Raw genomic sequence first — 14,810 nt, 5'->3', positions numbered from 1 at the left:
TTTATCATAATTTTCTCTGTCTCTGCCCCTCCCTCACGAATGCTGCTGCGCGCACAATTTGTTTTGTTTTTAACCCCTTCTTAACCCTGAACGTACATTGAAAATACATGCAACCCTAACTCAAAATGCCGGCCATTTGAGGCATTTAAGAAACTCCGCCCTGACAGCTCCGCAAAAGAGGACATGTCCGGTGAAAAGAGGACGCATGGTCAGTCTATCGTAGCCAGTTAGCTGCTAGCATGCCGTGTGTTGTGCCTCGGTGTGCATTGTTTACACAACGTGCGTTACGCTACTTAATATGTCCGTGTGGAAACTCGTTCGGTACACCGCCGAACCAAACCGGAACCCTCGTACCGAAACGGTTCAATACAAATACACGTACCGTTACACCCCTACACAATGGTTGTTCAAAAAAATACTTCAACATTGAACAGTTGGCCATGTGTCTTCGAAAGTTTAGAAATCTTCCAAATAAATTCACTTGTATAGGTTATAGTGCACTTTGGCTTCATCTTGAAATTTTTCCCATCCATCCATCCATCCATCTTCTTCCGCTTATCCGAGGTCGGGTCGCGGGGGCAGCAGCTTAAGCAGGGAAGCCCAGACTTCCCTCTCCCCAGCCACTTCGTCCAGCTCCTCCCGGGGGATCCCGAGGCGTTCCCAGGCCAGCCGGGAGACATAGTCTTCCCAACGTGTCCTGGGTCTTCCCCGTGGCCTCATGAAATTTTTCCCAAGATGCATAATTGAGATTATTTGGAAGTAGACAATATGTTGTACTTGCCACATGCATTATTGGGAAATTATGAGACACAGTACAACTGCAGTGTGATCATAAGATGGTAACAATCTTTCCTCATATTGTGGTCGAAAGTAATTGCAGGGTATAAATGATAAATGGGTTATACTTGTATAGCGCTTTTCTACCTTCAAGGTACTCAAAGCGCTTTGACAGTATTTCCACATTTTACCCATTCACACACACATTCACACACTGATGGCGGGAGCTGCCATGCAAGGCGCTAACCAGCAGCCATCAGAGGCAAAGGGTGAAGTGTCTTGCCCAAGGACACAACGGACGTGACTAGGAAGGTAGAAGGTGGGAATTGAACCCCAGTAACCAGCAACACTCCGATTGCTGGCACAGCCACTCTACCAACTTCGCCACGCCGTCCCTACTTGTATAGCGCTTTTCTACCTTCAATGTACTCAAAGCGCTTTGACACTATTTCCACATTCACCCATTTATACACACATATACACACTGATGGCGGGAGCTACCATGTTAGGCCCTAACCACGACCCATCAGGAGCAAGGGTGAAGTGTCTTGCTCAAGGACACAACGGACATGACTAGGATGGCGGAAGCCGAGGATCAAACCAGAAACCCTCAAGTTGCTGGCACGGCCGCTCTACCAACCAAGCCACGCCGTCCTGCCCAGTGTCCATTCGCGGAACGTCTTTTATATGTTCAAATGAATATTTTTAAGAACAATATCAACACATACTTATTTTTTAGGCGGGGCTGGTGTGGGTTAGCAACTCTACCGGCAGGACCCAGCGCTGCATAGCGTTCCTGGTTCCACCCATCATTGCTACGGAAAAGCCAAAGAAGAAAATACCCCTTGGGTCTGCGAGAGCGGGGGCGGAAGATGACCCATTACGGACGGATCTCACAGTGACAGACCACGGAACGGAACAGACACCGAACAGAACGACCAGCACAACTAATGGTCCGCCAACAGGACAAACGCTGCAGAGCTGCATTTGTGGCTGGTCAAAAATAACAACAGCGAAGGGCCTTAAAATCCATCAAGGCAAGAGGAAATGCCTCAGCAAGCTCAACGAAGTGTCTCGCATTGACCAGTACTTCTTAAGAAGTAGGCCAAATCAGTCGAGTGAAGCCCGGAGGCAGGAGAACCCCCACAGTCCTCAGGGTATCAGTACCTCGAAAGAAGCTCCACGTCGCATAGACCCTCTAGCATTTTCCAGCCTGGAGCCTAACCAGCCACAGCCAGCAGCAGCCTCCAGATCGGAGCCCAACCAGCCAGCACCAGTCCTGCAGCAGCCAGCTGCAGTCTCCAACATTGAGCCCAGCCAACCTCTGCCTGCAACAGAAAGGAAGATGGAAGGAAGGAAAGCCCAGATCCTGTGGCCCAAGTCCAACCAGAAGAGAGAGTGGGAGACCGTTGACTCAGACTTGGTCCTCCTTCTAGAACAACAGAAGGGTCCTGTTGAAAGAAAACTGGACAACATGGGAGCCACCATCTACAGCTATGGTGCCGAAAGATTTGGGGTAAAGAGCAAGGCTCAAAGGCAGCAAAAAGGCCCTCCCTCCTCGAACCAACCAAAGTCCAGAAGGCAGCGTGAAATTGACAGCTTGGTGAAAGAAAGAAGACAATTGAGGAAGCAATGGAGAAAGGCAACCGAAATAGAAAGAGGGGGGATTGAAGTTCTGCAGGCTGAAATAAAGCAACGACTGACAAAGCTGCGAAGAGCAGAGCACCTCAGACGACAACGCAAGAGGAAAGAACGGACAAGAACCCTCTTCTATAGCAATCCCTACAGTTTTGTCAAAGGTCTTTTTGAGCAAGAGAAGAGTGGGAGCCTCAAAGTGCCCATAAAAGACCTGGAGGAGCACCTGAGGAAGACCTACACCGACGGCCAGAGGCATGAGCCAGTAACTGTCCCGCCCGACATGCCACCAATTCATGCACCTGAACACCAAATGGACATAAGATCTCCCACATGGAGCGAGGTGGAGAAGACCGTGAAGCAGGCAAGATCAGCATCATCACCCGGGCCCAATGGTATCCCGTATAGGCTTTATAAGAACACCCCCAGAGTCTTAAGATACCTTTGGAAGCTGATGAAGGTAGCATGGCAGAAGGGAGTGATACCGAAAGCTTGGCGAAGAGCAGGAGGCATCCTGATCCCCAAAGAGAAGGACTCGTCATCCATTGGCCAGTTTCGCCAGATCAGCTTGCTGAATGTAGAGGGGAAGATTTTCTTCAGTGTCCTTGCCCAGAGACTCTCTACGTTCCTGCAAAGAAACAGCTTTATTGATACATCGGTGCAGAAAGCTGGGATCCAGGGTTTCTCAGGATGCTTGGAACATGCCAATATGATCTGGCACCAGATACAAACTGCAAAAAAAGAACAGAGAGACCTACATGTGGTATTCTTAGACCTTGCCAACGCCTTTGGGTCAGTCCCTCATAAGATCTTGTGGACGGCCTTCAATTTCTTTGGTGTACCTAACCAAGTCACTGAACTGGTCAAGAGTTACTTTCAGGATCTCCAGTTCTGCGTAACAGTTGAGGGAAACACCACCTCCTGGCAGCATCTGGAAATTGGCATTATGGCGGGCTGCACAGTTTCCCCTCTGGCTTTCGTCATGGCAATGGAGTTGGTCATACGGGCATCCCAGTGGGTAGTGGGAGGTGAGAGGACCAAGAGTGGCCTACGTCTTCCGCCAATTAGAGCCTTTATGGATGACATGACCGTCATTACAACAACAAAACCATGCACCAGACGCTTGCTGCAGAAACTTCAGGAAAACATTCAATGGGCACGGATGGACTTCAAGCCAAGCAAGTCACGCAGCATCTCCATCATAAAAGGCCAACTAACAGGTGAGCGGTTCCACATCAGCGAGGAACCAATTCCAACACTCCTAGAGAAGCCCATCAAGAGCCTCGGAAGATGGTATAATGCAGATCTCAGAGACACCCAGCAACTTGAACAACTGCGGCAGGACACGGCTAACGGCCTCAGGCAGATTAATAGCACTGCACTACCAGGGAAACTGAAGCTCTGGTGCCTCCAGTTTGGGTTGCTACCCAGACTCCGGTGGCCGTTAACTATGTACGAGGTCTCAATAAGCCATGCTACTCGCTTGGAAAGGCTAGTGAACTCGCATGTAAGGAAGTGGCTCGGACTTCCAAAGTGCTTCAGCAGCGTTGGACTCTACAGCGACGGAGCCCTGTCGCTGCCAATTTCTAGCCTGGTCGAAGAGTTCAAATGTGCCAAGGTGAGGCTGGAGATGTCCCTCACTGACTCCCGGGACCCTGTAGTGAGAGCCGCCGCTCCTTGCCTCGTTACAGGGCGGAAGTGGACCCCAGTCACAGCTGTGCTACAGGCCAAATCAGCTTTGCTCCATCGTGACGTAGTGGGCCACGTCCAACAAGGCAGAGGAGGCTTTGGCCTTGGAACCGTAACTCCTCTCTGGCAAAAGGCATCTGCAACCGAACGTCGAACTATGGTTGTAGAGGAAGTGCGTCGTCAGGAGGAAACAGCCAGACGTTCCAAAGCTGCAACACAAGCCAAACAGGGCCGCTGGACAAGGTGGGAGGGTGTTGAAAGGAAAAAACTCACATGGAGCGAACTTTGGGGCATGGAATCCAACAGGCTGAGTTTCATTGTTCGAGCAACATATGATGCGCTACCATCTCCCATAAACCTGCAACAATGGTTTGGAAAGGACCCATCCTGTCCCCTGTGTACAACCCCAGCAACACTCAAGCACATAATGGTTGGCTGTAGAACCAGCCTCACTCAAGGCAGATATACGTGGAGACATAACCAGGTCCTCAGATGTCTAGCTGACAAACTTGAGTGCAGGAGGATATCCATCAACGCCCAACCCATCAACAACCAGGATGTGTGCCGACACCTACCAGCGTTTGTTCGGGAGGGGGAAAAGCTGAAGACAAGACCTTCAAATCCTGATCTAAGCCCGTTGAATGCAGCCAGGGACTGGCAGATGCGAGTCGACTTAGATCAGAGGCTAATTTTCCCCCCGGCGATCGCAACGACCACCCTGCGTCCAGACCTCGTCCTATGGTCTGAAACCTCCCATATTGTCTATATCATTGAACTGACAGTTCCGTGGGAGGATGCCATCGAAGAAGCATATGAACGCAAGAAGCTGCGGTACTCCAACCTTGCAGCTGAGGCACAGGACAGAGGCTGGAGGGTAAGGGTGCGCCCAGTGGAGGTGGGCTGTAGGGGCTTTGTAGCTAGCACAACAGCAAAGCTCCTTAGGGAGGTTGGAGTCAGGGGGCAGGCTCACAGACAGGCCATTAAAGAGCTGGCCAACACAGCAGAGAGGACGAGCCATTGGTTGTGGTTGAGGAGGAGTGACACCAGCTGGGCTGCTAAGGCTAACACCTAATGGGACACACACACCCAGGGATTTGATCACCCTGGGGTGGGCCCTTCCTCAGCAGAGGGTGTCTTGTGGTAAGCCGGGCCGAAACACCCCGTGACGCTGGGGCACACAACTGAAGATGTGTCCCAATGGTGGAAAAGCCTCCCAGCAGTGTCACCTAGCCTCACTTAGGTATGCGGTCAGGTGCAAGCCTGGCTCAGGGAGGAGGACGCCCCTGCCATGCAGAGTCCCCAGGGATTGTACCAACTAGTCCTTTCAACAAATTATAAATTAGGCCGATGTTAAAAGGCTCGCTTCACTTTTCTTTAAACTCCACAACAAACGTCAGGTTTACAGATGCTATGTGAGCTTTGCAGGTGGTGTGTGTTGTGGTAAAAAGCTACAGCGACACACAGTAGTATCAGTTAGGGCTAAACAATTACTCAAATTTTAATGTTGATTTGTCACGATTATTCAAATAAATCAATTGGAAGAAAAAACGATTAATGGGCCATGCAACATGCATGCAAATTACTTGCTTGTGACTTTGAAACAGACGAGGAGCGAATGAATTAAAAAAGGCAATGTTTATGAGAAGTTTGTGATCTCATCATGTTTGCTACTTTTTATTTGACACAGCACTAGTACGCCTAATCAATAATCACTTAACTCAACAAAAAAGTAAGGCATATGATTTTCGCATTCACATAACCGTGGACGCAGTCACATAATTGGCCAATAAAACAGAATCCTCTGATAAACGCAAAAAATATCGGGGAAATTGATACAAATGTAAGTGAAATTATGTCATTGTGAGGAGCATAAACATGGGAAATTAATGTGTCTGGTAGCGCTGATTTATCCCCGACACACACAACTCTCCCGTCAATGTTGAGACGCCCAATTGTAACTACGAAGCTAACGCTAACAAGAACAATCCATACACCCACAACACAGCTTATCTGCTTCTGTTGTTGTGGATCATCGATGTAACATTAATGTACAAACAGGACAGTGGTCGCAACTTGAGAGGTGCTCTATTATTTTTTAGACAGCCTCAAGTGAGTCGCCTCATTACTCGTCAAGCTCAAAACAGCAGCACAGCCCACTTCCCCCCTTCACAATAGTAACACGATGCACCACATCTGGTCTGATGGCACAACCAAAATAAAGGCTTCAAAAAAGTACTTTGCACAAGCATAATGTATTTAAAGCATTTATTGATTCATTACCAATTTCTGCTATAACCAAAAATACTGGTCAAAAATGTCCAAAGATTTATTGCACCAATAAATGTGAGAATTCTTGCATTTAATAAAAAATATTTTACACCAAGAACACACACTCTATGGTGGTAAAATAAGTGTAAAAGGTAAAAAAAAAAAGAATTAAAAAAGATTAAAACGGAAAAACATAACTTTATTGTTTTTTATATTGCTTTTATCTACATGTATTGTTATTGCTATTATTATTATTTCACTTATTGTGGTTTATTCGTTACTAATTTATATCCAGTTTTTTAACTACAGGTATATGTAAAGTTGAGTTTTGGTAGTACAATAAATATTCATGTTTTCAAATTAATTAATAATTGTGTAATTAATCGTGATTACAATATCAATTAAAATAATCGTCATTATTATTTTTGCCAAAATCGTCCAGCCCTAGTATCAGACATTCTAAAACAGCATTACTGTCACATGTTGGCATGACCTCGAATCCCGTTTTGGGCACACACTGGTCTCTGTTAGATAAGAGGTCATGGTTTGAGGAAATGCTCTGCTTCATGACAAACTACAGTGAACAGACAGTGTTTGCTTTCTGATTGACTCATACTCCACTTACTTGGAACACACACACACAAACACACACACAAACACACACACACACACACACACACACACACACTTTGCGCCCTCTGAGGCTCAACATCATAAGTCCACCTTGTGGCACATGGAGAGACACGTGAAGATACTAAGTATCTAACAGGGAGTGCCAGTTACAAGACAATCTTATTTACAAAAGTGGTCTCAGGCATAAGCAGGACCACAGCACCATCTAGTGAGCATGCATCTTCATCGCGTAAGCGTGCCACCCTCCTCATTTATGTTTTTTAGTCAATAAAGCTTTTGTTTAATTAAACCCAGCCCACAGCAAGTGCATGCTCAAATACCTCAATATCATCGGTGTCCCTCCCCTCGTCAGATTCGTCATTCGTCACTTCCTATGAAAACAAAAATGCATGTTAAAGCTTCAAACCGCAGGAAAAGGGCTGGGAGAAGAACATAACAGCTGTACAAACAAGAGGGCCTCTTAATTTTGTTTGTAATAACAGACATATTACTTGCACAAATAATATATATATATATATATATATATATATATATATATACACACACAAATATAAATATCTATAAATTATATAGATATATTATCATGTCTGATTTTCCACCACTGTAAATACAAATCACAGGGTATTTCATGGACAAACAGTCTGACACAAGGTTTTACATGCTAAGTGAATGAAGAGTTAGTAAATGGGCAGAAGAAAGTGGCATTGTTGCGATGCTATACAAAACAGATTTACAGTGTCCTAACAAAATATTTCGATTTTTGCCATGTATTTGGGGACTGTCATGCAAAGTCTTGATAAGGAGGTACTATATAAGAAAATAATAAACTATAAATGATCTATCTGTGGATTTTTTCTACCGTGTAAGAATTATTTCAAATACCTGATGGTTACAATGTTACGGAGAAGCATTAATGTCACACTGATAATAAAAAAAACAACCTTGAACGCTATGACAATTAATTGATATTTATGGCATTCAAGTTTGATCATAGTACACTAAGGATGTCATTTTAGAATCACTTGTTGGAATTTTGACATTCCCTTTTTAACTTTTTTGTATTATTAAAAAAAAAAATTCAAAACCCAAAAAAAATATTTTATATAATTTATTGTACTATTACGTTTTTTTCTTTTGACTTGGAACACACTTGCAGTGCTTCTACTCTATTTATATAAACTTCCTTGAATTTTGAAGTGTGGTGGATACGCTAACATAAACAAAAAACTTAGAGAACAGGTTTGCATTTAAACACAAATGAAAACTGTAGAATGGGTTTGCCGATGGTTGAAATGAATGGTCATGACAAAAGGTAAACAAGACAATAGTGGCCTCTAAGTTTATAGCATTTAAACACAAATGAAAACTGTAGAATGGGTTTGCCGATGGTTGAAATTGATGGTCATGACAAAAGGTAAACAAAACAATAGTGGCCTCTAAGTTTACAGTCGGTATAAATGAGTATAACAACTAAAAGGAAGATGTAGTTCATGTCAAAAGTGGTTTGAGTCAATAGCAAAAAGGATCTCCCTTCCACTGCAGAACTTAATCAGGGATTTTGAAAAAACGTTTTTAATTTTAAGATGCACCAAACTAGGGCTGCAGCAATCAGTTATTTTAGTAATCGAGTAACCTATCGATTGGTTTGTTCGATTGAGTAATTGGATAAAACACAATTCATAGTCTTAATGCATATTTTAAGGTTTCTGCTTGCCAAATCCTTAATTCCTTTTTTTCTATAAAAAAAAAAAAAAAAGCACATCATCAACATGAAATTGCACTTTTAACATGTGTGCATTGATAAAAATTAACAAAACAATTCTCCGCTGTTCGTCTCCCCATAGATCATGGCACCCACACTCTCATATGTGCTCTATTGCAGCAGTCTTGTGGAAACTATGTCTGTGTATTTAAAGGGGTGACGGTCATATCATGATTTTATTTCTACATTTAAAACACTTCTTTGTGGTCTACAAATGATGCAATGGTGGTTCTTTGGTAAAAATGTTGCATAGATTATGTTTTACAGACCGTTGCAGCCGCCTCTTCATGCGCTGTTTTGTTGGCGGTCTTATTTACTGCCTCCACTTCGACAATGTCTTCTCCCCGCCCATTTTGTTGTAGTTTTTAGCGCTTCCAAAGCGAGATTAATGACTAGGGATGGGAATTAATACGATTTTTTTGGTTCCGATTCTACTTTCGATTCTTCTTAACGAATCGGTTTCTTAACGTTTCTCTTATCGATTCTTATTTGAAAAAAAAGAAGGCTAAAAAGGGTGGATTAGCATCAATTTTGACATGACCTCACAAAGTCTACAGTGAGGCACAAATGTAGCATAGAAGACAAAAAAGTTTTTGTAAATAAATATAAGAAATTCATATTCTTCTGCAGAATTTAATCATGTGCAAATTACAGAATGATGTAACATTTGGTAACATCTGATATTAACTAATTACATGCAAAGTGAGATATGTCAAGCCTTTATTGGTTATAATTTTGATTATGGCCTACAGTTTATGAAAACTTTGAATTGAAAATCTCAGAAAATGAATGACGGTATTACCACCCGGAAGGATCGATAAGACAACTGTTTAACTAAATGGCATGCGATTTCAAGAAATTGATACACTGGGAACCGGTTCTGAACAAGAAACATTTTGATTTCCATCCCTATTAATGACAGATATAAGTAAGAATTATACGCTACTTTGTATTAGAAGTGGAAGTGGAAACAGCGGAGAATGCATGTCCATGTACGAAACAGTCTGCCCCACAACAATTTTACACATTTATACTAGTTACACTCATTTAACGATAAATCGAAGCAACAGAATGTAAAGCAAAGCATTTTTTCTAATCAAATTAATTGACTTAATCAATTAATCTTTTCCTAGATCAAACACATTCTCCCTACCCTCTGAAAAAGCTTTTGTAGAGAGGTGGGCCTTTTCAGAAACCCAGCCCATTATGATAGGGTAGGCTGTGTATGGAAGTACGCTGATAAACGGAACACACTTGGTGCATTTGTTTTAACCCACCATGTTTGCCGCTTAATTTTTACGAGATTAATTTTTAAAAAATGGAAAAGGAAATTCCCTCCTCCCAAAAAGATGGGTGTCAAATATTAACAGTTTTCCGACACACACAGGATGCAACTGACAGGCCAGACTGTGAATACATGTGTAAAATACACACCGAATTACTCTCTCCACTGTCTTCATTTTCAGATGCCTTGTCAATGACATCGACAGTTCGATTCTGGTCATCCTCACCATAGCCAAAAACCAATCCTCCTCCTGCTCCTTCTCCAGGAACATCCGCTGCTGATGTTGAAGAGGAAGAGACATCAAAAACAAATCAACAGATCAGTTCAAAAGAAAGGTATACAAGGCAATACAGTCAACGCTTAGTTCATACAGTAAACTATGCAACTGGCTGCTTGACTTTCTCACAGACAGACCGCAGTCTGTGAGAGTGGGCGACAACACCTCCAGTGCCATCTCCCTGAGCACCTGCTCCCCCCAGGGCTGCGTCCTGAGTCCACTGCTGTTCACATTGATGACCCATGACTGCTGCGCCAGGTCCACTACTAACCACATTGCGAAGTATGCGGACGACACAACAGTAGTGGGCTTATCCGTGACAACAACGACATGGACTACAAGGAGGAGGTGAAACATCTGGTTGACTGGTGCAGAACCAACAACCTGGTCCTGAACATCGACAAGACCAAGGAGGTCATCACCGACTTCAGGAGGCACCAGTCCAGCCACACTCCACTCTTCATCAACAGCACAGCAGTGGAAATGGTAAGGAGCACCAAGTTCCTGGGGGTGCAGATAACGGACAATATAACCTGGTCCCTACACACCGGAGCTCTTGTAAAAAGAGCTCAGCAGCGCATGCACTTTTTCGTCGGATGAAAAGAGCACAGCTCCCTCCCCTCATTCTACAGAGGCACTATAGAGAGCCTACGGACCAATAGCATCTCTGTCTGGACTGGAGCCTGCAGGGCCTCAGACTGCAAGACTCTGCAGAGAGTGGTGAGGATGGCGGAAAAGATCATCAGGACTCCTCTTCCCCCTATCCGGGAAATCGCAAAAAGCTGCTGCCTGACCAAGGCTCAGAAAATCTGCAGACTCCTCCCACCCCCACCAAGGACTGTTTTCACTGCTGGACTCTAGAAAGAGGTTCTGCAGCCTCCGCAGCAGAACCTCCAAGCATACTTGCCAACCTTGAGACCTCCGAATTCGGGAGTATGGGGGGGGCGTGGTTGTGGGGTAGGGGGTTGAGGTGCAGGCAGCATACTCCTTCCCCTTCGAGCTTTTCTGGATGAAATGAAATTCTTTTTTCCAATCATTTTGGAACTTGCAAGTGTATTTCTTCTTCCTACTCGTCGTCGCCATGTCTCTTCTTCCTTCTTCTGCTTCGTCTCCTTCTTATTGTGTGTGCAGTTGTGCACTGAGCTCTAAAAGCCGTAGATGTTATTGTAGCGTCCCGAAAGAGTTACTGCTGCAAGGGATTCTGGGTATTTGTTCTGTTGTGTTTATGTTGTGTTACGGTGCGGATGTTCTCCCGAAATGTGTTTGTCATTCTTGTTTGGTGTGGGTTGACAGTGTGGCGCATATAAGTAACAGTGTTAAAGATGTTCATACGGCCACCGTCAGTGTGACCTGTATGGCTGTTGAGCAAGTATGCCTTGTGTTATCATTAAACCAATTGAAAGATCATACAACGTGTCAGCATTTCTTGACATCTTCGAGTAAAGAACATTGTTAAACCCATCCAAATCTACATTATTATGTGACTGGGCCGGTACGCTGTTTATATGGAGGAAAAGCGGACGCCTGGACAACATGCGGTTGTTAAGTGGTGAAGGTTTCAGGTGAGAGGATGTTAAAGGCAGTGTCTTTAAGACACGCCCCCAATATTGTTGTCCGGGTGGAAATCGGGAGAATGGTTGCCCCGGGAGATTTTCGGGAGGGGCCCTGAAATTCGGGAATCTCCCGGTAAAATCGCGAGGGTTTGTAAGTATGCCTCCAGGTTCTGTAACAGCTTCTTCCCTCAGGCCATAAAACTCTTGAACGCATCAAAATAATCCCCTCAATATCCCCCCAAAAAACGGATTAACTCGCTGGAATGTAAATACAATATAACATACATCCATAAACGTGGATGCATACAGTATGCAAAAGTGCAATATATTTATTCTGTACAGTAATCTATTTAATTATATATGCACAGTATTGCTCTTTTATCCTGCACTACAACGAGCTAATGCAACGAAATTTCGTTCTTATCTGTACTGTAAAGTTCAAATTTGAATGACAATAAAAGGAAGTCTTAGCCTAAGTCTAAACACAATGGCCGTAACAATCCACCAGATTTAAATTGCAATGGTACGTGAGACCAGGGAACACATAAACAAACATGACTAAATTTACCAATATTAAGGAAAGTGGCAAATTCGTCTTAAATGGATGGATAAAAAAACACAAACCGGCAGCAATTAAATAAAATAAACAGCCTCATCTTTCGAATTGTATTGGCAGCTAAACTAGGAGCTAATTTCAGCTCCCACACGAAGTGCTAGCGTTGCAGGAAACAATGTCGTAACTCTTTATCTTAAATAAATTATTACTTTCTACATACATGTTTCTTCTGATTCGGGATCCGAGTAAGCATCTGAATCGTCTCCATAGTCTGCCAAAGAAGAAAGTAAAGCACTCTTCTTGCCACTCGCCATTGCTTCGTGAAGGTACTGAGTCTGACCCGCCGGGCGCAGGCAAATGACATCACCGGCGCATGATAATGACGTCCAAAGAGGTCAGGTCTCGGCGTAGACACCAGTGGGACGCTGGGAGATGTAGTGCGCTCTAGCAGAGCTGAAACCTACTTTGGGAACACCATTTGTAACTTTTTTTAATTAGAAATCAGCTGTTTATGAATGTATACATGTTTGCACCATCAATACTCAATAAAAATATTATACTTTTTTAAAAAATTTGTGTACGGTATTTAATACCTGAAAATAAAATTTAAAAAAAAAGTAAACCTGATTGAAAGGAGCTTTACCAAAGGCTTTTACAAATCACAAACCATCTTTTTTTATTATCACGTAATTATAATTGCTGAACTATTGAGCTGAATGTTCTACAGTAGTATGTCAATTAACAATCCTAATTGGGTCTGTGTGGCGTAGCTCTTAACTTAAAGCACTTGTATCTCAAATCAACGTCTTTTATTGAAATCAATTTAATTAGTGGTCTGCCCCCACCCAAACAGCACATGTAACGTGCCTTTTAAAATTAAAAACATTTGGATAAGAAATAATGTATAAACACAGTATAGCAGTGTGTACTACTAACCACTACAGCAATTTTATGTTGCAATAATATTGTACAGTATTTGGACTTTCTAAGTGATCTTCTAGCTGCTTCCCTGTCAAACACATTACCAGCAGCTTTACCATATTTTCATGGATAAATATCCGCCGTTTAAATATTATTTTAACACTGGCGAGATCCACTTCCCTGGATCTTACGGGCTTCACTGTGGCATTTGCTACACCCACTAATGCCGGGGATGCTTGTAACTCAAATTATTGGTCCTGATTTAAGGCATAACAATTAGCTGGGACACAGCTCTTATTTTAAAACACTCTTTAAACTGGGACATACGGTACCACTGTATTAACTATGTTTATAGTTACCAGAACTGACAACATGAATCTATGTTTTGATCATTTATTTAGTAGGTTAGTTGGTGCATTGGCTACAAAAAAAAAAGTTTTTTGATGCAAAACTGAATAAAGATGTCAATCAATAAATGTATTCTAATTTTTTGTCATCGCAGTCCACTTGCAACTGTGCAAAGTGACCCACCAGTTCCATCAGATTAAGTTGCAATCAGAAAAAAAAACCTGTACGCTGCATTGTTAATATTAGTTCTCAAGGGACACATTTAATATTGCTCAGACTTGCTGGTGGTCTCCACTCTGCTGAGTTCCTTTTAGTATGCACACTACTCATTTATACTCAACATAGGGAAACGATACATTTAATAAAAAACAATCATTGGTCTCAATTCCACCACATGTCCCTCATATGTTTAGATCACTCGATTGTTTAACTTCCGTTGCTGCTGTTCCTTCTTCCTCAGAGTGTCCTCTTCTGCGACCGGGCGATGGCAGCATCCATACAGCAGAGCAAAGACAACCAGAGACAGGGCTCCCAGCACAAACAAGACCATGACCACAAAACCGCCCAACGCCCACGGTTCTTGGTGTAAGCGCAACAGGAACCACTCTATCCACTCGTCAGATGAGTCTGTGGCTTGCTGCGTCCCTGGAATGCTGCACAATATAATAAACACAGCTTATGTTGAGATGAACACATTTTGATAGGTCTGTAATTTATTGAAAACTGCATTTAAACTCAAACAGTAATCAGAAGTTTAAGACCGTGTGTCTATAAGTCTTTGGAGTCTGATGTAGGATTTAGCAGTTTTACGTACTTATACATAGGGATGATGTTTGATAAGAAATTATCGAGTTCGAGCCTGTTATCGAATCCTCTTATCGAACCGATTCCTTATCGATTCTCTTATTGAGTCCAGATAGGTGGCTGTATATGGAAAAAAACACACAATATTTGGTTTAACAAAAGCTCACTTTTATTATATAAGAAAACAATTTAATCTAATAAATAAATAAATATTGACTGTTACCCCCCTAAAAAAATAACATTAAATAAATATTGACTGTTGTTACCCAAAGTATATTAAGTGGGATTTTTTCAGAAAAACA

General features: G+C 43.0%; 1 protein-coding gene across 1 annotated transcript in view; it reads right to left on the bottom strand.

Moving 5' to 3' along the window:
- Positions 1-12,853, bottom strand: part of LOC133655426 (vesicular glutamate transporter 1-like) — a 69,333-nt gene extending 56,480 nt beyond the window's left edge. Inside the window, exons 1-3 of the mRNA XM_062055595.1 lie at positions 12,656-12,853; positions 10,199-10,326; positions 7,323-7,373 (exon numbers count right to left, since the gene is read on the bottom strand). Coding sequence (XP_061911579.1) covers positions 7,323-7,373; positions 10,199-10,326; positions 12,656-12,749 — 273 coding nt within the window. The 5' untranslated portion in view covers positions 12,750-12,853. The remainder of the gene's footprint in view (positions 1-7,322; positions 7,374-10,198; positions 10,327-12,655) is intronic.
- Between the last annotated feature and the right edge of the window lie 1,957 nt (positions 12,854-14,810).

Source organism: Entelurus aequoreus, linkage group LG08 (genome assembly GCF_033978785.1).
Source record: "Entelurus aequoreus isolate RoL-2023_Sb linkage group LG08, RoL_Eaeq_v1.1, whole genome shotgun sequence".
NCBI classification, from domain to species: domain Eukaryota; kingdom Metazoa; phylum Chordata; class Actinopteri; order Syngnathiformes; family Syngnathidae; genus Entelurus; species Entelurus aequoreus.
Note: the sequence above shows the minus strand (reverse complement) of the source record. Positions and strands in the feature narration are given on the sequence as shown.